The 22500-nt window shown below is 43.5% G+C and overlaps 2 protein-coding genes across 4 annotated transcripts; both read right to left on the bottom strand.

Moving 5' to 3' along the window:
* Positions 1-31: 31 nt before the first annotated feature.
* FAM162B (family with sequence similarity 162 member B) lies at positions 32-5394 on the bottom strand. Its single transcript, XM_063329738.1, has 4 exons — positions 5168-5394; positions 4656-4767; positions 1056-1164; positions 32-847 (listed from the first exon to the last, which is right to left on the bottom strand). The coding sequence occupies exons 1-4, from the start codon at positions 5277-5279 to the stop codon at positions 749-751; spliced, it is 432 nt and encodes a 143-aa protein (XP_063185808.1). The 5' UTR covers positions 5280-5394; the 3' UTR covers positions 32-748.
* A 2530-nt stretch (positions 5395-7924) lies between these two features.
* Positions 7925-22406, bottom strand: GPRC6A (G protein-coupled receptor class C group 6 member A). Of its 3 annotated transcripts, XM_063331089.1 has the most exons (7): positions 22279-22406; positions 21959-22086; positions 20064-20367; positions 17344-18171; positions 14245-14457; positions 12624-12747; positions 7925-11204 (listed from the first exon to the last, which is right to left on the bottom strand). In XM_063331089.1, exons 1-7 carry the CDS (start codon positions 22357-22359, stop codon positions 10084-10086), a joined length of 2799 nt encoding a protein of 932 aa, XP_063187159.1. In that variant the 5' UTR covers positions 22360-22406; the 3' UTR covers positions 7925-10083. The 3 variants fall into 3 exon arrangements, with proteins under 3 accessions (XP_063187159.1, XP_063187160.1, XP_063187161.1); XM_063331090.1 differs by lacking the exon at positions 22279-22406 and having other exon boundaries at positions 21959-22259; XM_063331091.1 differs by lacking the exon at positions 22279-22406 and having other exon boundaries at positions 20064-20342; positions 21959-22065.
* Positions 22407-22500: the final 94 nt, after the last annotated feature.

The following is a 22500-nucleotide window of genomic DNA, read 5'->3' as shown; positions in this document are numbered from 1 at the left end:
CTGGCTGATGTGTGCGCTGTAAAACTATGCACTGGCACCATACAGAAGACTTTGGGGGTTTAAATATGTTTTGTAAATACCTAACCGAACATATACTTGTAGGGTAATCATCGCAGTCCTGTCTTTGCCTGCAGAACTGATCACTTTCGGAATTCCCATGAAGCTTACAAGCACTTGAGAATTTGTGGGATTATCAGGCCGTTTCCCCTCCTCTCACTTCTCCAAACCTTCTCATTGTCCTAATATTCAGGCGGAGTACAGCTTGTCCTTTATGTAGAAGCATAAAAGTGAATTGTATAATGTATTTTTGCAGTTTTCATCCTTTGACTTCACTACTGCCTGGTCTTTGCTGTATTTCACCTTTCATTGAAAAATTCAACTAGTTTTTCCGTAAGGAACTTCTGTGTAACAGCTCAAGATCAAGCCTGAAAGGAAAGTTTCAAGGTAGTGGAAACTTGGCTCCCCCCATACCTGGCATTCTTAGGAAACTACCTCATCTCCTCTGAAAGTAATTACTGCTTTTAATCATGTGCAAAACATTCTAACTAAATTTAATTATATGCAACAAGTACATTCGGTATCCCTCTAACAAAAGAGACCCTCCACTTCTTTCCATGGCCATGTGACTACCCTTGTTGGCTCCAGTCTCAGCAACGCTACAGTTACCCATTTATCAGTGAAATTCACTCATCGCTCTCGGCAACACTTAATTTTGCTCCTACAAGGACGTGCGGCGTTTCGTGTGAAGTTACTTTGCCTTGGACTCGGCCGCTAGCGCGGCCTCTCTCCGCCACCGGGCCTTCTTTGCCAAGTTCCAGCTCGTCAAGGACTCGTGACGCGCAGCAGCCTGCGGACATAACGTGTCTGGTTAAGATCAGCGTAGCAGGAGTGACCGCGCGCCTTGGGGAAAGCCACCCAGTCCTGGGAACAGCCAGCAACTGCTTAACGGAGCATGGGTTGGGTAAAACTAGGGTTTGTTCAGGTTTGTCTGCTTTTCGCAGAATTCCGTCGTTTTTAAGCACGCTCCACGCTAACCGGCTAGCGCTTGCGCTCACCTTCTTGGCGGAGGCGATCACTGCAAAGCAGGCAACAACGGAGAGGCCGATCATGATGTAACAAGCTTTGACTCGAGCTTTGTTTCTTGCCCTGTCCAGCATCTCTGGCCTGCAATTAAAAGTTACTGAATTGAATCGTTAGAAAACTGTGAAGGCTCTCTTCTTCAGAGCGTCGCAGGCATAACGCCACTGTTGAAAAATGAAAACAGAATTAGCTCCTAAAACAAAAGCGCCTTCAGATTGCCATGACTGGTTTTGTACCGCCCAAGAGCTTTGCATTTTCTGACCCTCATCCATTTCCAGTGGAAAAGCAACACGTAGTGAATTTAAATGGATTTTTTTTTTTTTCTAAGCTGGAGAAAAAAAAAATTGCTTGTGCAATAAATATTTGCACTTAAATACTTGAGGTAAATACACCAGAAGTCATACCTTAAGCTCTATTTCAAAATAGTGAAATTGAAGGGATTTTATCTATTAAAGAGATGGAGAAGTGTATGCAGTGTTAACCAGATGTGGTGAAAGCGAGTTCCTCTTACTCAGTTGCTGTCACAGAATCACAGAATGGTTTGGGTTGGAAGGGACCTTAAAGATCACGCAGTTCCAGCCCCCCTGCCATGGGCAGGGACACCTCCCACTAGACCAGGCTGCTCAAAGCCCCATCCAGCCTGGCCTTGAACACCTCCAGGGATGGGGCAGCCACGACTTCTCTGGGCAACCTGTTCCAGTGTCTCACCACCCTCACAGTAAAGAATTTCTTCCTCATATCTAGTCTAAATCTCCTCTCTTTCATTTTAAAACCATTACCCCTCATCCTATCGCTGCACTCCCTGATAGAGTCCCTCCCCATCTCTCCTGTAAGCACCCTACATAAGGTCTCCCTGGAGCCTTCTCTTCTCCAGGCTGAACAGCCCCAACTCTCTCAGCCTGTCCTCACAGGAGAGGAGGGGCACTCCAGCTGTATCTAACCTGTTTAGATGGCGTCCTGTGTACTGTAGGCCAGGGACTTCACATACTGGGTAGGTGATTGAAACAGATTTTGTATTGCTATGAGTTTTTAATTCTCTAGAAAAGCAGCAGCTTTATTTATAAAGTGGGCAGCTGATGTCAGCCTTCTCTGTTACAGGAACACACACCTAAACGACGACAATCTATGTGATTATTTTTGCCAGTCGTCAAAGGCAAAAGTAATGAAACTTCTGCCCCACGTTTGGCAGCAGCTGCTGCAAGAGAAGCGCTGCACGGCCCAGCAGCTCCCTCCGTTCCACTCCCATGTCCGCCCTCCTCCGCTCTGAGCAGCAGCATCAGGCTGCCTGCACCCGAGAACCAGCACAGGCAATCTCCCTATCGCTAAAATTGTCTCAAAACCTTCCACTAAGTCATTTTCTGAGTTAGACATTATACGTGGGAATACTGTTTTTAAGATCTTCGTTATAATGCTGGCTGTACGCTTAATTTCCTTTCATAAATCACATGGGAATGCTTTATATGTATAAACATATATTCATAAGGTACAGAATATAAATACACATTAATACACAGTTATGTTTTTATACGTAATATATATAAGTAAAAAGGATAGCTGCATAAAGAATTGATTTTACGTTGTGAATAAAGATCTTGCGATCATCTCATTCCCCCAGAACACCTTTGGCTTTACTTTAAAGAGGGTGAGCGGCGGGATGGGGCAGAGCTGGAGTTTTTACGGTGGAAGTTGTGCCCGTGGGCGCGCGTACCAAGGCTGAGGGCGGCAGCGCTGCTCCCGAAGGCCTGATGCAAGAGAAGAGGGCAGGTCTGAGGAGCGGCCGTGCCATGTACCCCTGTCCCTGCCAACACACAGAGGCACATGTTGTACCTGACACGTTTCTTGCCAATGGCTGAGAGTGCCAGCCGATGGCTGAGAGTGACAGTGGCTGAGAGTGCTTCTGTCCAATGGCAAACATCATCTTTAAATCAAACCACACATTAGACTGGCACATAAAGTCATTAATCCACTAATCCATTTGTAGCAACAGAAGCAAAACCATAAATGCTATTAGTCTGGCTGATTAGCCTAATCGTATTCCACGATGCACTAATTGAAACTCTTCTGAAGCAGATTTTCACTTTCTTCTTGCTTTCTGACTCTGCTTTAAGGAGAACAGACCTGATTATGTTCCTCCCTAATTGCACATTAGGGCCTTTGCTACTCAACCCTTCATCAAGACGCCGGGTAAACCTCTGCTGAACTCAGTAACAGCTGTGTGGGTTTTTTTAAAAAACAAAACAAAACACACACCACCAACAACAAAACAACAAAAACCAAACCACAACAAGCCAACAACCTTGAATAAGGACTGCAGACTTCACCCTAAATACAAACTATCTTCAGCAGCTAGGTTCTGTTCACAGGTAACAATATCTTGCAAGTTTGGTTGTTTTTTTAAATAGTTAAAGCATTGACACGGTTCAGCTTCAATGTCTCACAATTCATTTCCTCTAGTATGTTACTATTTATGATCTTACAGTTCTAAAAAGACTTTGCCCACCCTGAAAGCCCAAAGTGGTGACACGCGCTTGGCAGGCCAACTACTGCAGAGGAACAAGCCGTGTGTGTGTGTGTCCGTGCGTGCGTGCGTGTATGTGTATGGACTGGCAAACGTCTGTGTCCTTATGAACACCTCCCGATGACTTGAACAGCTTTCAGAGCTTCTGAGACCCATCTGACCCGTTCTCTAGGGGAAGATGGTGGGACTAGCACAGTGCAAGAGAGGTGGGACCCTTTAGAAAGCCGCTGCCCAGCTCAGCAAATGCCAGTCAGGAACCAACAGGAACAGGCGGAGGATGTATCTGTTTCTTGGCAGAACTCTGCACGCTGCTTACACGCAACGTACCACCCCAGACAGGGGCATGCTGTGATGATAAAAAGTAGTGTCCTGCAGAGAGACATCTAACACACTATTGAACATCCTAAGAAAAAGGCAGCAATTTGGCATTAGAGGGGTTTCACATGCTCCATGACCGACTCCCCTGGGAGATGCTAACTTTCAGCAAGCCAGAGAACCACAGAAGCAGTGTGGTTTTGGGTGGGAAGGGACCTTCAAAGATGATCTAGTCCAGTGGGTCAACAAAAACGGGAGGCTAAGGCTATGCCAAGTACCCGGTTTTCCTTGGTGGGGGATGTTTCTCTCATAACCTCCTTCTCTATTTTTCCTCAAATTCTATAATAGATCATAATTTGTTGGATGTAATCATTCAGTGACAGTCACCTCCCTTAGAATGGTTTATGGGAGCTATTAACAGAAGATACTGTTTACCAATGACATCCTTCTCTGATTGCACATTAGGAATAAACAAAATAAACAACCCAGTATATAAATGTAACTGAGGCTGTCTACTCAGATGGATCCAGCTCTTAATCCCAGACTCTGGGGACTCCAGTATGGAACATTTTTTCTTCTTAACCTCTAACCAGGACAGGAAATTCTCTTGCCCTCTAATTTGTTTCCAAGATTTCAGTGATGAAAAACTGGTTCAATCTCTGTGTAAAAGCTTTAGATCGGGATCACGCCACCACTTTCCCTTCAACTCCACATTCCCTTTGGACAAGAGCCGCGCACTTACGGGATCCTGGGAGGAATTTCTTCTTCGGTCTTGAAACGTCCAGTCCAGAGGAGGATTTTTTTGTCAAACTTCGAAGGTTTGTAACTTGCAACCACCTTGTGAGGCTGCTCAGCTTAAAGATGAGGAAAAAACCACTTCGTCAAACCATGCACTAAGAGTCAATGAATGATGGGTAGCGGGGGAAGGGGAAAATCCGTGCCCACCCCTGTCGCTGGAAGAGCAACTCGGGGATCAAACTCCCAGCTCTCCGCTGCGCGCAGTTACCTCCACGCAGCCTCCGCAATACCCCCGCATGCACTGACTGTGCACCGGCGGGTCCGGTTCGACAACCCCCTCACACACACACGCCGCAGCCTGGGGTGTGGGTACCCAAACCGGCACAACAACGCTTGGGACCACCCGAGCCGCCGTGTCCCCCGCGGGCGGCGGTGCGCACCCGGCCCCAGCCCCGCTCCGCCGCCTCGACCCCCCGCCCGCCGCCAAACCTCCCCGCCATCCCCGCAGCCCCTTACCGCGGGGGGTGCCCGGGCTCCGGGGGGGCTCCCCGCCGGCTCCCCGCGGGGCGGGCAGGCGGAGCGGCCCGGCGGACAGGAGCCGCCCCGGGCGGAGGCGCGCCGGCAGCATGGCGAGGAGCGGCGGGACCCTCTGCCTCGGCAGGAGCGGCCCGGTCCCGGTCCCTGTCCCGGTCCCCGTCCCCGTCCCTGTCCCCGTCCCTGTCCCGGTCCCAGCACCGCCCGCCCCGCCGACCCCCTCCGTCGCGCTCGGAGGCGAGGCGGGGCGGGGCGGGGCGGGGCGGGGCGGGGCGGTCGCCGGCCAGCGGCGGGGGATGGTCCTCCCGAGAAGCCATCCTGCCCACCTAGCGCATCTCTGGCCTCGGAACTTCAACGTTCAAGTCAAAATTGGGTCAAAGGAAGAGCCGCCGCGGTTCAGCCGCACGGCTCGGCGCCAGGCGGGCTCAAGTCCCGTAACACCGACCTGCCCGCATCCCTGTTCCTGTCCTTTCACCACTTCCAGAAGGTTCAAACGTACCAACGCTCATCACACGCTTTTCTGTTTGCTTGAGTTGAAAAGCTTTTTTTTTTTTCCCTTTTACATCTTGGACAGAGTAAACTCTTATTAAAAAAAAAAATTCAGTACAAAACATATCCTTGAAAAAAATATTTCAGAAACAGCACAGAATCCGTATTTAGTGAGCAACAGCCCGTGCCAGCATGATCCCAGTGCCAGTGCAACACAGTGTCTCAACAGAACTGTGTCTGATGCACCGAACAACGGAGGATTTTACATCCACCAAGCAGCGCCAGAACGCCTGCAGATGAAGGGAGGAAGCCCCGCTCCCCATGGATGGACCATTGCCCGGCAGCAGCTAAAGCCCTGTGCTTGATGTGACGGCACGGACAAGGAGTCTTGAACCATTTGTAGCCAAAACCTCCAGTTATCTCTTTTCAGGAGCAGAGCCAGAGGTAAGCAGCTTTTTCTGAAAGCAAATTGTTGAGTAAAGGAGATCAGAAATTTGTCACCAAAGTGAGTTCTAGTGTCCTTGATACTAAAAGTTTGGGGTTTTTTTAAATGCTGTTTCGACAACATTTTATTCTGGAAAGATATTCAAAAAAGCACTTTCTTTTCAGTAAGTAGTCCCATGTTGGTATTTTCTTATTCACATGTGTACAGTTTCCATTCCAAAATCATTAATGTAACAAAATATCCTTATAATTGGTAAAACACGAAAGCCATTCCAACTCATTTAAGTCATACCGACTTAAAAAAAAAAATAAAATCTTCCCACATTCTATTTCATAACAAAATTTCTGTTTGCAAACGAGCCATTCCCTAAACAGAAGAACCCAGCTCTCTGAATCAAAGCTCCACACCAACCTTCTCATGTCCTTCTAAAAATAATGAAGAGTATGCACCTCTTTGCACACACACACTCCCCGGCCGGCTCTGCTCTATTTCAGAATGTTGTTGGGGAGATGAAGACACATCAATAGAAATGACCTAAAGGGTGATACTGGGGTTACAGTCTGCCCGTAACCCCTTCGCCTTCACCTTCTTCCTGCTCAAAGAGAGCGGGGTGGTGTCAAGCAGTGCTCCTCATTTCTGGAGACACAGCTGGGAAGGGTAGGAAGAGGCAGCAAAGCTGGGCTGGGCTGCTCGGCATCGCTCGTTAGGAGCAGCATCCCAAACACTGCCATTTGTCGCTAGTCATGCTGGTAACCTGCACATTTTGAGTCATTGTAGCTCCAAGGGCCGTCTGCAGAGCTGCTGGGAGGAAGCCTGGGGCTCACATAAATAGTCCTCGGCACCCGCCAAAGAACTGCTCTAAAGATTATGGGCAGCTGGAAGGCATCTGCAGAGATAGAGCTACTGTAATCTTGAGGGAATTATGCCCTGGAAGAGGGGACTTGAAAAAACTTGGTGGCCTTCATAGTCTTTGTTCTCCCCAGAGATATTGCACACTGTGTGATAGTGGCTTCAGAATGTGTCATTTAGCAATATTAACAAGGAATGACATAAACCCCCAAAAAGTTAAATAGTGGTTACATCCAGAACAGCCTCCTGTTGAGCTCCACAAATGAGATTTTCATGCTTGACTTCTCTGTGGACAGCAGAGTACTTGGGAACATTTGTACTCTCTGTGGCTCTCAGAGATGGAAAATGTGCAGGTGGGCACATACGGAGGTTAGCATTTTGAGAAGCAGGGATCTTTCCAAAGTAAGTGAGCAGGGTGGGCTCTAACCCCTTCGTGCCCGCATGGTCTGACCTACAGGTTGTGGCTCCAGGGTGGTCATGATGAGACTTCTCTGTGCCTCAGGAAGGTGATTCCTGTTCTGTGCTCCAAGGATGGAAATCTGTTTCAGGCTCATTAATGTCCCTGTGCCTGGTAACAGGAATAGTTAGATTGCTGGAATACTTACTGTTCTGGGCAGGGCAATGTGCACAAATGCTCCCTCTAGCATCATGAACCCCGATTTTCAGCTTTTTTTGTCTTCTGCATAGGGTAGGACAATCCCTTTATGTTCTACCTACTTCTTGCAGACAAGGCATTTAAAAACAGATGTCTCACAGCTTGATACAGCATCGCTTTTTTCTGCCAAGTCTGCCTAGGAAATCTGTTACATCCTCTCAGCTCCACCATTGACTGTGCTTTACGCAGAAGACCTGAGTAGCTGGAGAGGCAGATGTAGCATGTAGGACTCCTTTGAAATTCTGCCATGTGTGATGTCTGTTCTTAAAGATACTTCCGTAGAGACCTTCACAATGCTGTCACCATGTCCTGTTCCTCAAGACACTTTCCCCATTGTCCTGTAGGGAGGAATGCCCTACCATACTTAGCTTTCAACCTAAAGGGGGTTTGTAAGAAGCAGCTTGAGATCTACTGGGTGGAAACGTTGCACAGGTGTGTGCATTGCTGCTCTTCATGGCCAAACCAAAGTTCATGGGGAAAGGTAAGGAAATTAAGTAATCAAACTCAGTTTTAAATAACTATATGGCTTTAATCATCCCTTTTCCTTATATCTTCAAGACATGACATGCTCAACACTTTTGAAAACAGCAAATAGAGGTACGACGTTCGAGTCAAATTGATTTTTCTAACCAGCTGAGTGCTGGCAGTCACTGTGCAATGGAAGCTTTGCTTCTCTCTTTTGCAGAGACACTTCTTGCTGCATTGACAGCCAACCTGCAGGACTTTTAACCTTATCATACATAACGTCATATTCAGAACAGTATTCACAACAACTGATATATGAAGAGCATTCATCATATAAATACACATGCGTAAACCTTCATTCTTCTGATCAGCTATAGAACTTATGTAATTACTCAAATATGTATATAAATTGCACCCTTGCCATTCAAATTACTTTACAAATGTCTCATAGGTATGTATTACATATATGGCCTACATGTCACAGTGATTTCATTTCCTGCTTCCATTGTTGAAATGTGATTTATAGGTATTTTTAACAAAATATGAGTAGAAAAATCATATGGCTATGGGTTAGAACATATAAATAGAAATGATAGAAAAATAGATATAGCGTACATAACAATAATACAATATGTCTGTGTAACACCAAATTTACTAAAATTTATTTTGGCCTGCCACAACATCCAGTTATTCCAGTTCTAAATAGAAGCATGGACAAAACTCAAGGAATTTAGCATAACTTGACAGTAACATGGCACAGAAATTAAAATAGCAATGTCTCTGTGGTCTGGGCCGCGGGCTTTAGGAACACAGAAAAGTATTCGTCACAGTCCTGGCCTGACAGCACAGCTCTGCTGTTTAGAGCTTGAAAACGTTCTGTGGTACCATTGTCCCAAAAGAAAAATTCCTCCTCTGAACGTGCCTTTTGCCTCTAGTATGGAAGGCACGGCATAGCTACGTTCACGGGGCTACAGAGCAGAGACCCATCCAGTGCAGCTCATACAGGTTCATTCTGCTGTTACTTCTGCCTACCAGAATGGTGCATTGTCATTTTCTTGTTGAAAATCAGATTTTTTTAAATATGTATCAAAAAAGCGAAAATTCCCAGGATGCGCTCATGCTGATCACGGTCACATTATTTATGCGAATGAGAGGAACCAATTGGTGTATAAGTTTTGACATTACACATTGACATTACACCCTCAAGTAAGAGGAATTGGAGGAGATGCGTGAGGTGAATCACTGTATTTCCTCTGAGTATGGAAAAAAAGTAGCTGACCATATGAATAACTACAGAGCTCCAGAGAAATTATTTAATTTTTATATGGGCTTGACTCGAGTTCATTATTGTCCTGGTAATTACAAGGAACTTTAAAAGTTACTGCAGCACTTGTCTGGAATAAGGTGTGCGATTTTGGGGGAAAAAAGAAAAAAAAGGATTCACTGATACCAGGTGAAAAGGGTTGGATGTTCAGGAGAATGGAAAGCCTATCTTAAAAGTGGAGACTAGAGGACTCAGCTTGTTTATCCTAGCAAACAAAGGCTGGGAGAGGGTTCTGTTTGATCTGTAAAACAGATCCTGGCGAGACGAGGAGCTCCTTAAACAATTGGGCATCAAAGAGGCAAAAAAAAAGTGGGGCAAACCCATATATTCCCACTTACATATCTGCAAGAAATTATAATTTCCTGGTGTTTCTGCCACACCTGGGGCAGTGAGATTGCGGAAGAGGTTCCCACGGGTCTACGTGAGCGGGGCAGGGAGGGGAGGGAGCTGCTGAAGGGGACCACACCTCATGGTGCCCTCAGGAGCAGGGGCTGGGCCCTGTGAGCGAGGAGAGCCTTGCAGATCTGGTAATGGATAACTGCTTAAGTACCAGAGGAGAAGGCATTTCACGTGGCCTGCTCTCTTTGGGGATGCTGAAAAGGAAAGAGACCTGAAAGAGAAATGGCTCCCTAATATGGCTTTTCATCTTCTAGGACTTTAATGCTGGCCAGTCATATGCTGGAGAGTCTTTTCCTGGCCATAGTCCTTGCAGTATTTTTAGGAAGAACTTTCCCTTTTATTAGTCTCTGCCCCGGCACTTGGAAATGGCAGTTTCCATTCACAGAGTTTTTCTCAGGTTTACACGAGTCTGAGACAGTGGCTCGGGAGCTGGAAGACTTTGAATCCAAAGAAATCTGACTAACAGCAACGCTGCCTGCGCTCTTGGAGGAATATGTGGAAATCATTTTGAGAAAGGCAGATTTTGTGTTTGTTTCTTGCTTGTAAATGATGATATAGCACTTTGGAAGGAAAGTGCAGCAGAGGATTCCATAATTGGATATTAAAACAACGATGATTTCCACTGCTGGCAGGTATTTGCCAAATGTAGTTGCATAGACAGGGATAAATACAATCCACGCTATAAAGTAAATCAGCATGCCAAAGGTGATGAATTTAGCTTCGTTGTAGTTCTCTGGTAACTTCCTACCTTTAAAGGCAAATATGAAGCAAATGAAGGCTAGGGCAGCGATGTAGCCCAGCATAATCCCAAAAGCCACAATAGAGCCCTCATTGCACTCCAGAATTATTGCCCTTGGGATTGAGAAATTCTGCTTTACAAAAGGCGTCCTAAATATTAGCCAGAAGGTGCAAATTATAACTTGAATTCCAGTGCAGGTGACCACAGTGGGAACAGGTTTATACAGGCATTTCAGGAAATTCTGCAGTTTGGGGTCAAAGCTGAAGGCTAGTAAAATTTTTAGTGACTTTATTAAAATACATGAAATGCAGAGTGCAAAACTTACGCCGAAGAGGGCTTGCCTAGTTTTACACTTGAATTCTGTGGGTTCATCTATGAAGAAGACGGTGCTTAAAAAAATCAAGAAGTGGCTGAAGAGGATAATATAGCAGACAGTTAGACCTCCGGATGCCTTTACGACCGGTGTGTTCAAGTTTTTAGTAAATATTACACTAATTGACAAAATCAACACAACCCCAAAAGCGGAGAGGAGGAGGAGGAAAATAGCAAACCAGTCACTCCAGGCGAGGAAATGGATTGTCTTTCTGTAGCATGTGGTACTGTTGATGGGAGCCCAGTAGGTTTTGTTGTTACACCGGTAGCAGTAATCCATATCTGAAAGCAGAAAACAAGGAAGATAGCTTGGAAACCTGGAGTAAATAAACGGCGGAGTGGATTATCGAGGCTTGAGATACAAGAGGAATGTGGGAAGGGATGCTAAGGGGAGCAGAAGGGACTGAGGATTGCTTCCCACTATTGCTGCCGCCGTCCAGGCGGAGGAGCTGCGGGGCTGCGGTGGCAGAGGTGGCTGCGGTGGCAGGGGTGGCTGCGGTGGCGGCGGCACAGCGGTGGCAGTGGCGGAAGGAGCAAAGGATGAGTACCTGCCAGCTGGGAGCAGGGGTTGCCAGCAGCGAGGAGCAGGGAGGGGACAGGGAGCATGAGCAGGGTCCTACGATGCCTTGGTCTTCACGGAGTGCTGATAAATGAGCAAAGCTCAGGACAGGCAAACTTTAACTGAAACCTGAACGATGACTTGAGATTAAACCAATTATCTTACAGAAACTGGAACTGCATTTCTTTCTTTTACCTATTTCGATCAGAAAAAAAGCACCTAACTTTCTCTTTACAAACAGCTTTTGGAATACACCAGTGAGAATAAACATTGCTTTAGATTATGCTTTGAAAGGTTACTTTTGCTGTAAAACTCCTATTCTCTGATATGGAGAAATTTCACAATTATTTAAATTAAAAAGATAGAATTTAATTTCCTTCTGCTCTCAGGATATTAAAAGTACACTGTGTCCCAAATTTCTTAATTCCATCTTCTCCATATTTAATTTTCCCCTTTAAAAAACCCCTCTCAAACCTATAAATGACGCAGTATGCATCAGATTTGATACCAGAAAATATTACTGTACATCTATATCAAACTTCGCAGTGCTCCCCAGTAAGACAAAAAGTATGCTGGTAAGCAAAATACAAACCCCTTGAACTTCACAGACTCACAGAATGGTTTGAGTTGGAAGTGACCTTCAAAGATTATCTAGTTCCAACCCCCCTGCCCTGGGCAGGGACACCTCCCACTAGACCAGGCTGCTCAAAGCCCCATCCAGCCTGGCCTTGAACACTGCCAGGGATGGGGCATCCACAGCTTCCCTGGGCAGCCTGTTCCAGTGCCTCACCACCCTCACAGTAAAAAAAATCTTCCTTATTGGACTGTGTGTACTGCAGAAAGACAGGAAAGGAAGGCTACTTTAATGAGAGTCAGTCTCACCGATAAATCAGACAGACTTTCCATCCTGACAAAGAATAATGCTAGTCACATGGAAAATCTAATTGCTTTACGTTTGGTCTTCTAAAAAGCGTTTCAACCAAGTTTTATAGGCCAAACACTCATATTTGGGAAACTGAGCATAAACAAATATTTTAATCCCATTCCAAAGTTATATCCAAGGTTGCCGAGGCACATTATATCCAAACAAAACAATTGTATTGCTGTCTAAATAAACCTTTATTTGGATCACAGTTCCTTACCTGTTTGATTGCTGTAATGGTTTTCTGGGCAGTGAACACACTCGTAACAGCATGTGTGGGGACTTTCTGTAACCTTTTTCATCTGCCCTGGCCTGCAGTGCTGGGAGCAAGTTGACTGAACCTTCTGCAGTGTACAGAGAACAAAAAAAAAAAATCAGCTCAGGCCCAATTAATTACTGAGAGCCATTAAAATAAACCTCCAGTCACTCTGCAATTTGCACTTTCTTTTTGTACCTAACATATTTCAAGGGAATCTGAAAATAATGTTGAAAAAAGGCATTGTAGGCTCCGTGTTTCTTGTATTTTCTCCACACATTCAACAAGTATCAGGACGGGGCGTTATCCACCTGATAATTTTAATTTTTGGCCCTGAATGCCAATCAGTGGAACTGTCTGTACGTTTAAGCGTGAGATCAAAGCGCCCCATACAGCTTTGAAAGTGGGATTTAGACTGCTGAGGATCAGCTCCAAAGAAAGCCTAGAAGCATCTGACAGGGGATTCGAGCAGACTGCTTCACAGATGGGATCCTGAAATCAGCTCAGCTGCTCTAAGCCCGGGGGAGACACCTCAGCTTGGGGGAGACACTTCAGCTCCATTGGGACACCTTGTTGGGTGCTCTGCACTGTGGCTCCAGCGTTCCTGACCCTTGGCAGCTCATCCCTGAAGCATGAAGCACCACTCTGGGGAAGGGCGATCGGGGCCTTCTCTTGAGGTCTGAGTTCAGGTCCCCTTTCCAAAGACAATTTTTTGTAAAATGGAGAAGCAGTCCTGAGGGGCTTGGCTATTTCTTTTCCCTCCAGGATGGTGCTCACAAGGAAGTGGAGTTATTTCCTTGCCATCCTGGACAGCGCCACAAAGAGGGGGGGGATTTGAGGTTTTCTTCTGCCCTCAGCCTTTTCTGTCAGCTGAGTCCACACGCTGAGACTCAAATTCAGCCCACCTAGGGAGCAGCCTCTCCCTGTCTTGTTAGTGGTGAATACTTTGCAGTACAGAGCTGCACGATGAACCAAGAGCTCCAGCCATTCACAGGCAACAGATTACCCAGCTGGAACTAGCCCAGGCCACCCACTAGTCCACCAGTGGCACCCCCAGTGCCAGGGCTCCAGGTGGTGCCACCTACCTCGGACTCCACAACAGACTGTAGTTGTGCCAACCTCAGCTCTAACAGGAGCAAATAATCAACACTTTTTTCTTTTTTTTTTTTAAGCAGTAAAGTCAACAGATATGAGTCTTCACGTACAAAATAAATGGTGGTGTTACAGAAGAGAGGGAGCTTTTATACATGGTCATTTTTTATTTTAAAACCCCTTTTCAAGATTCTGGAATAGCATCCTTAGGATAGACATAACTTCTGATTTGCTCCTCTTAGGAAACTTTCTAGGAGCATTCTGGAGAAATAACTCAATTTCAAATCACTGAGCCTGCTTACAGGCTAACGTGCTTCTCTGGGTGCTTGAAGGTGGTCAGATAAACCCAGAGAGGACTCTTTGCTCTGAAAGGAGAACATGAAACCGCAAAAGAGATTTCTATCTATCTGACACGTTTCAGTTGCAAATGCTGAAGGAAGAAGAAAACATATGAAGCAAATTTCACATGTTATGTCAACAAATTAAAAGTTACCTTTAAATCCAGAAATTCTTTTTTTTTCTCTTCATCCTCAAAGATAAAGTCACCTTTCTCTGGGTCATATTCTGCCATAGTGGTGATTTCCATGTGGCCATCAATTTCTTTCCAAAGAAGTACATCGTAACTGGTTCTCATATCTCCATTGGGGTCAAACTTGATTTCTTTACCATCATCAATGACTGTAACTTTTTTAAGTTCTTCAAGCAGCTGAACATAAATATAAGGAACAATAACATACATCAGTATCATGTCGGTGTGATAAATTCAATAGTTTAACAGCTGTATGATAATATCAAGTTAAAAAGAAATACTGCTTTTTAGGAGTAAAAGAAATCTTAATATTAAAAGTATCTTTATAACTGTTTAATTTCACATCCTACACAGAATTACATTATTCAGACAATCCTGTTGACCATAAAAATCTGTTAATAAGAAAAATCATAATTTCTTAACTCCTTAACGTAATTTTCTTAACAATGTGTACAAATACTCATGTCAATATTTTTTTCCAGCCTTGGAAATTTTGGTACAATCATGGGAAAGGAAAAGATTTTTTGCTTGCAAGAAATAATGGCATTTTGGAACTCTTTTGTAACTTTTGGAACCTCTTGTTCTTTACAAGCATGAATGATGATGCTGTTGTTACTTTACTGTAACCAGAGTCAATCTGGGCAGCTTTTGCTTTCAAAGTAACCTCCCCCAACATGCCTGGAATTATCTACTCTAACGTTGTTCTCAGCTTAGGCTCTGACTGATACTGTGTGTTGCAAGGTGAGACTCAGAACTGTTAAATGAACAGTATGTGCTCATTTGCTCAAATGAAGTGGTCAGTGGCACAGTGGCAATAAACAGCCAGGCCATATTTGATAGATCGTAGGAAATATCATAACAAGCATGCTTTGATAAGGCAACTATCAACTTTCCTACCGCAAGCCATTCTGTTCAACAGAGCAAGATGTCTCGCTCCCTCATCTCAAACTGCCAGATCAAAAAGTTCTGCATCGCTCTAGAAAAGGACAGTTTAAGGCACATATAACCCACTCTCAATTCATGGGGAAACCACGGAAGGACTTTCCTTAGTTACTGTGGTTCTTAGTTGAAGTAAAGGCTTTATCCCTTTGCAGCTCTAACAAATTTTGGCAACAGGGATCAGGTAACAAGAAAAAACCCCAAGGTTTTGGTGAATTTAAAAGCCCTTTGAAAAGCACACTCTTACAGGGATCCTTTTGTGATATTTGTAGCATTTAATGAACATAATGACTTATTACTTCAAAAGGCTCTGGCATATATACGTGTGTATATAATACATATGGCGTATATAGAATGCAATTTTTTCATGTATAATGTGTCTTTTTTCTCAGACTTCATCATAAACTCTCGCTGCATCTCTACCAATTATGAACAACCAAAGTATGCTTCTAACCAACATTTCATCTGATTTGGATATTGCAGTCTTGTGAAACCGAACAGGAATTTTTTTATTGTATATAACCAAGCTAGTCATTTAATCTGTCCCTTCTCCACTTTCCAATTTCTCTAACAATATGGGAACAACAGAGCTTTTGGAACACATCTTCAGCTTCAGACAGAAGGGGCTAATAATTACCAACATTTTGATTTAATTGATTGCTATTTTTGCAAAGGCTGTAACACGAATGCCTCTGTCTTTTCTCCGTATGTGGAGATGTGTGATATGGATTAGTTGCCCCCTAAGCTTTATGTATATATATCAATTTCTGGAGGGTTTAAATTCAGTGTTGAGGAAAAGTATTGTGAAAACAGCACAGGGGGAATAACTATCTCTTCTGGCTTTCTTCACGAGTTCTTAGCCTCTTAATGTGACTTTTAATTAGGGTCATTTGGGATTTAATTCAGCAATGATGTAAATGCAGCTCCATAAAGTTGCAGTAGAGCAGTCCTGAATTTTTCTCATTTGCATTAACAAATGCATGTATGAGTTTGATTGTTATTGGGTTTTTTTTTTCAAATCCCCTATCTTGGTTTGACCTGCCCTGACCTAGCATAAGGGGTCAGAGCAAGTCAGAGTGCTTCAGTGGTTGTTTGACTTTTAAATGAACTTTGTTTAATCCTCTGAGTAAAAGTGTGTAAAAGTGAATACTCCTGAGCAGATTCCTGGGTAAAAGGTCAGGTCAGGTTTACTTGTGTGATTTTTCCTCTTCTTTTCCCACCCAGTATAGTTTGATAACAAGTACCTCACCCATCTTAAAGATTGTGTCTAATTTTCCTACCAGTCACTTGAGTATAAATCAAGATCAGAGAGAGGAACGGTCTGTTGCATTTTCACTTTCAAGTAAAGATTCATTATAGAGGAAAATACCTGAATTCACACAAAACAGAGACAATGGTGAGAGAGAGAGAAGAAAATTAAAACTCTGGTGAATGCTCCTATCCTGCAATTTCCCCATCTCTTAAGAGCGCTCATTGCTGTGTATTACGGTGGTTTGCAGCAATAGGACCAACCACTAGTAGCTGAATAGCCGATAAGTCAACTGCCAATTGACTATACATTTTGTTCTATCCCACATGAGAAGCTAACAAGACGTTCCAGCAAGGAGCCTACAGGCTGGAGCCTTCATCCAAGCTGGAGTCTAGTCTATGTGCTCTTTGAAGGTGATGGGGGAAGTGTTAGGGTAGCTAATGAAGCTCAGCAGCTAAAGGTCCCTTCTGCACCTCTGGAGCCATGTGTTTACAGCCATTGCTATTGTACCCCTGAAGGAGGAGATGGTGGGTATGCAGTTAACTCACGATCAGCTAGCTATCTATGCGTGAAATGCAATAATCATTCTATATCTACAGCAGAACATAGCCATGGCTTAGCACCAGGAGCTTCTGTGTCTACATGAGCCAAAAAAAAAAGGGGCAGTAAAACTGGATTCTGGTTCTCAGCACTGCAATGGTTAGGTACTGCTGCTCTAGCACATAGTCTGTGATTTCAGTTGGTGAAGAAAGGCAGGAACAGGAGTAGAAAGTCATTTAGTAAAAGGACCAAGCTGGTAAATCCAGGAATGTGGGAGGAAAAATAAGGTGAAAGTTTTGCAGAGAGAATGAGAAGTGAAAGAATTAACATCATACCTCCCAGGGAGTGAAGGCAGAGGGATCCTTGCAGTTTCTGTCTTTGCATTGCCCTTTAATGGCGTGAGCAATGGCATAGACTGCAAGTATGGTATTACGGATAAATCCTGGTTCAATGTTAGCATTCAAAAAATCATCTCTCCAGATCAGATGATTATTTTCAACATTTTGCAATAGATCATCCTGGGACTGGTTTGCAATGCACATTTGAAAATCGTGGTACTCCAAGTGTGCACAGACTGACAAAAGCATAATATATTCCTGTAAAAACTTGTTGTTGTCAGTGCGCTTTTCATGAAGCTTTCTCAGAAAATCTTGGAATGTGGAGATATCTCCACTTTTAAATCCAAATCCCACAATGGTCCCCAGCTGTCTGATATTGGGAATTGTACTGATTTTGACTGCAGCCGCCCAATTATCACTTGCAATCCAAATTTTATTTACATTCCTCTCAGTTGCCTTCTTAAATAGTTTGAGCACATGGAATTGTCTCATAAAGACAACAATAACATTTACTCGGGTTTCCTTGACAATCTTCTCAATTGCACGATCAACTTTGGCGTGAAAGGTGTTGTCAGAGAGATAGGCAGGCAGCATTTCTTTAAAAGCTATGCAAACGTTGTTTGCCATGGCCTGGACCCCAAAGCTCTCCAGAGCGAACCTCCCATTGTCATCATCAGTGGCTATTACTCCAATCCAGTTCCACCCAGACTCACAGATCAAGTGGGTCATTGCTCTTGTCTGATGGAAATCACTGGGGATAGTCCTGAAGAAAGAAGGAAACCGGATTTTGTCACTGAGGATTTCAGCTGATGACGCAGGACTGACCTAGGAAGAGCGAACAATTCAGTTATGGAAGCGATCTCCTCCAAAGGACACCAAGAGATCCAAAGCTGCCATGATTGCTCTTTCATCCAGCCTGACCCAGGGCTCCCTCCTCCTGTGAGTGAACATCAGCAAGGTGCAGCCAAATGGGGCAGGTTCCCTCACCGTGCTATTCGGATGCAGACTCATGCCCAGGACCGGTTCTGCTATTTTCATCCTCATACCATAATTACTTCAGTGAAGGCAGAGAATAAAACCTTTCAAAATGGTTATGACAGTTATGCTGGTATAAGATTCTTGGTCTACTCTGTTCAGATACCATCAACATGCCATTCAAAACAATATTTAAAACATTGGAAGCATTAAACATTGTTTGAGTGGTTATCCAAATTGCTAGTACCCTTACATTTTTCAGTATTTTTCTATCACTGTGTATATTAGTATCGTTCACCCACATACATATTTTCTCTGCAAGGTTTAATTACTATATTTTTAAAGGACCATTAAGTCTGTTAGGAGAACCTCCTAGAAAAACAAACAGTAACCAATGCTACAGAATGCTATAATTCTTTCATATAAAATATTTATTACCCTTTCCTTGTGACTGTAGCTAGAAAAACATAAAGGGAACATTGTTATTTAAATCTCTCTAGTTTTAATCCTTTTCTATTTGTTTGTAGGAGCTTTTTTTCCCTACACTTACATTTCCTACATTGCTTGACGGTTCTTAAAAAATAAATCTAAGCTTTCCAAAATGAGAGTCACTTGTCCGGAGGGGCTACCAAATCTCACCGATGTCAGAAGATTGCAGACGCTATTGAAGAGAAAAATTTGCTGGGTCACCTTTTCCATTTCTACGTTCCAATGCAGATTTGTTTAATTATGTTCAAATGTGGCATTTTAATTTTCATACTTACTACAGCTTCTGTGGTGGAGCTGGAAGTCATAATTACTTCCTACTGTTGCGGAGGAGAAGACTCAGTTAGAAGTTTCAATTAGTTCAGATTTTATGTCTTTTCGACATTTTTGGTTACTATGTTGCTTTGCAGTGAAGTAGTGAAGTGAATTTATGTCAAATTGCTAAACCCAATGTGCAACACAGGGTGGTGGGGAAGCAGATTTCCTTTTTTTCAATTGGTCCTGGCCTTGACCCCAGCTCTTTTAAAATGATGAAAGTAGAAATGGAAGCACTGGCCTAAGTGCAAGTGTGGGACTGTACTAGTCCTAGTGGGGTCAGAAATAGAGAAGGATGCTTTGGGAAGGACCAGTGCAGATCTAGAGAGTTGTATTCCCTCTTTTCTACAACTGCTTGAAGAATGGCGCAGTAAAACTGTGTTTTAGAGCAACATTCCTCACTTCCCTCCCCACAGTTACAACAGACTCCAACATCTAATCTCTCCCAGGCAGGAGAGATTTTCCAAATTTCTGGCCAAATTCGATTTTGTCTTTTTTTAAATTTTTTTTTTCCACTTTGAGATTGAGTATTCACCACCATATTGACCACCAGCCAGACTTAAACATGGCAGGTGTAACTTTGTTGCCTGAACAAAGTCCTCGAGAGTCACCCCAGGTACACTGGAGTAACTGGCACAGCCATGCAGGACTGACTGCTGGCGCCACCAGGCTGACAAGAGCACGGCATCATCCTGAAATAGCACTTAGAAGCATGTGCCTCAGGCATATAAACTAGCCCTTACTGCCTTTGTTTTGGCAAGTGAATCAAGCCTTACGTTGGGAATTGAATCCCACCCCTCCTCATGTTCTTCGATTGAGACAAATCCTGCTCTGTAGCAAGCGTGTGGCTTTTGCAATCCCTGTGATCAGAGCTGCACCTTTAACCTAACTGCGGCAGATTTGACCCACTGTCCAAAATGACATAATTCCCTCAAACCTACCTGCGGGATTAGTTGCAAAGCCAACAGCCTTGAAACTGCCATCGACACCTCCGAGTAGCTGGCTCCAACGACTGCCTTGATTCTCGGGATGTAGTCTGAGTAGTTACACCTGAACTCTACAACATCCTCAGAAGAATTGAATTTGGACAGAAACCTCAGAGCAGACGCCATGGCTTTTGTAACTTCTGCACACGTGTCATAGATCTCGTAGCCCAGAGTAACTCCAGACAACAGCGTTGAATTGTTGATTGTTTCAATAGCGTGTATCATTGCAAGCGTCTGAAGAAAAATTTGAATTTCAAAGCTGTCAGGAAACACAGAAACTTTACTTTAGAAAAACATTGCAGGGAACAAGGCCAAAGCAAAGTCTGTTTTGAGCATATCCCTTAGGACTTGACAACTACTGAAAAGAAATGATGCATAGCATATTTTGTGTGATTTGCTTGGGTTTTAATGTACAAAAGATTAGAAAATGCACATTTTTGCCTCACCTAAGTCGGAGACTAAGCAAAATAAACACAAAATTTAAATTACACCCAAATAAAAATGATTTTCTGAAAAAACAGGTACTCAACCCCAAATTTTCGTGGCACATGAAAAATTGAAAGCATCTGTCAAAGTCAGTGGGGCTGTTTCAGTTAACTCCATCTGTCCAGTAAGCATTTTCAAAATGTATTTACTTTCACCAAAAGCATTGAAACAGAGGAAAGAAAGAACTAAATATTTCAGAACAGAAGAAAACATTTCAGGGGTTGAGGTCTTCTAGTGGTTGCATCGACGTTCCTAAAACACTCTCTAGACCTGATGAAGTCAGGTCTAGACTTAGTACAGCTATTCCCCTGATCTCCAGTGGATGTCATATCAGATGTTTAATCAGAACTGTGCTAGCACAAAATGTCTGCAATTCAACCTCCTCTCAGGCAAGCTTCTCTAAAGTTTACAAATCTTGCAAACTAAATTAAATTTCAAATGGGCTACTAAATTTTCTACTCCGTAGAAAAAGAATGGAAGACCAACAAAATTATCAACTTCATCATCATTTTGAAAGAAATCCAGATGGATACCTGCATGTCCAGCTAATTATTAGGTTCAGATGTGGGATTAAGTTGCATGTAAAAGTCAAATAAAATTTGAGGATTTGCACCTGTATTAAAATTAAAGAAAATGCATATTTGGAATTCCTGGGCTTAGGAAGGCTTTATTATATACTTAAAATGAAGTTCTCCACCAGGTTTCCTTTGCATTCTTTCCAGAAAATTGGATGTTTCAAGCACAGGAGGATTTGGAGCCAACGAAATAAATATTCTCATGCACACTCTGAAGCTGAATGCATACATTACACGGTGCTTATATATAGTTTCTCCTATAACATAATGCCACAATTATAACACAAAGTGTAATAATTACAGTAATTATAACAATAATTACAATCTAGTCAGCAAGGTACTATCATAGATTACAACTGAGCTGCCCTGTGAGGCGGGGGTCGTACTTTAATATGTGCTTGGGTAAAATGGAACAGTCTGCCTGTCTTCAAATCACGTAGGTGCAACTTCATAATAAATCATGAACAACTGCACAGCAGAGTACTTCAGATATATAGCAACAAATTAGCATTTATATGGAAATTAAATGATTGTTCAGCACAAACCTCCAAGGGTATTTGATTATATATGAAGACTGAAATAGGATCAAATGCTCATTCCCTTCCTCAGGCAGCCACAGAATTTTTACTGTAACTTTGCCATATTTTATCATCCTGTGTTAATTTACTTGCAATTTATGTGATGCCAAAAGTCTTTTTAAAGACTACGAAATGCAAGAGAAATAGATTTGTACATGCCCGGAGTCAGTGATCTCTTCTTTGCTATAGATGTATTTCCAGTATTACTCACCCAGCGCAATTCTGAATTACCGGCTTGATGGGATATTCTTCTGGACGCAGCATTTCGCTATGAACTGCAAACAGGCCTCCAATAACAATGTCCCCCGGAGAACTGGCACCCACGAAGTCGTCAGTATTCTGGCAAGAGAAAGCGATATCAGTGCCGATCACAAAGCAGGGGATCAAAAAGGTAACGAATGCCATGTTTCCGTTTCGCTTGCTCACTACCAGCTTTAAGTCAATTAAGCGAGCGGCAGGGCCAACCAGGGCTCCTATGTCATCTGTAAACAGCAGCAAAGGAAAAGGGCTGTGCTCAGAAGTCAGTCACACCTCACAAGGTGCTCGTGTTTGCTTCACTGGCTGAGGTTTATTTTGCTGAAGGTCCCACAGCAACGCTGTCACATAAAACATGAGGGTGCAGGGGTGTGAGAAGGAAAAGGGAGGGAGAAAGATGAAGGCGTTTCAAAGGGAATGTTGGACATAAAATCTGTTCTGCCTTGTTCAAAGTTTATTATACCTTATCTGAAACACATGGCAAATATTTTGGTATAA

Source organism: Chroicocephalus ridibundus, chromosome 3 (assembly GCF_963924245.1).
Source record: "Chroicocephalus ridibundus chromosome 3, bChrRid1.1, whole genome shotgun sequence".
Classification (NCBI taxonomy): Eukaryota; Metazoa; Chordata; class Aves; order Charadriiformes; family Laridae; genus Chroicocephalus; species Chroicocephalus ridibundus.
The sequence above is the reverse complement of the archived record's forward strand: the minus strand, read 5'-3'. Positions and strand labels throughout refer to the sequence as shown.

What these genes read in the sequence shown, in the direction of transcription:
- FAM162B (XM_063329738.1), bottom strand. Translation starts at nt 5,279, where the DNA reads ATGCTGCCGGCGCGCCTCCGCCCGGGGCGGCTCCTGTCCGCCGGGCCG. An exon ending in GAAATTCCTCCCAGGATCCC is followed by an intron (nt 1,165 to 4,655) that starts GTAAGTGCGCGG and finishes TTTTAATTGCAG; the next exon opens with GCCAGAGATGCTGGACAGGG. An exon ending in TGATCGCCTCCGCCAAGAAG is followed by an intron (nt 848 to 1,055) that starts GTGAGCGCAAGC and finishes TTATGTCCGCAG; the next exon opens with GCTGCTGCGCGTCACGAGTC.
- GPRC6A (XM_063331089.1), bottom strand. Translation starts at nt 22,359, where the DNA reads ATGTTTTATGTGACAGCGTTGCTGTGGGACCTTCAGCAAAATAAACCT. An exon ending in GTAATTCAGAATTGCGCTGG is followed by an intron (nt 20,368 to 21,958) that starts GTGAGTAATACT and finishes GTTTCCTGACAG; the next exon opens with CTTTGAAATTCAAATTTTTC. An exon ending in CTTTGCAACTAATCCCGCAG is followed by an intron (nt 18,172 to 20,063) that starts GTAGGTTTGAGG and finishes CGCTCTTCCTAG; the next exon opens with GTCAGTCCTGCGTCATCAGC.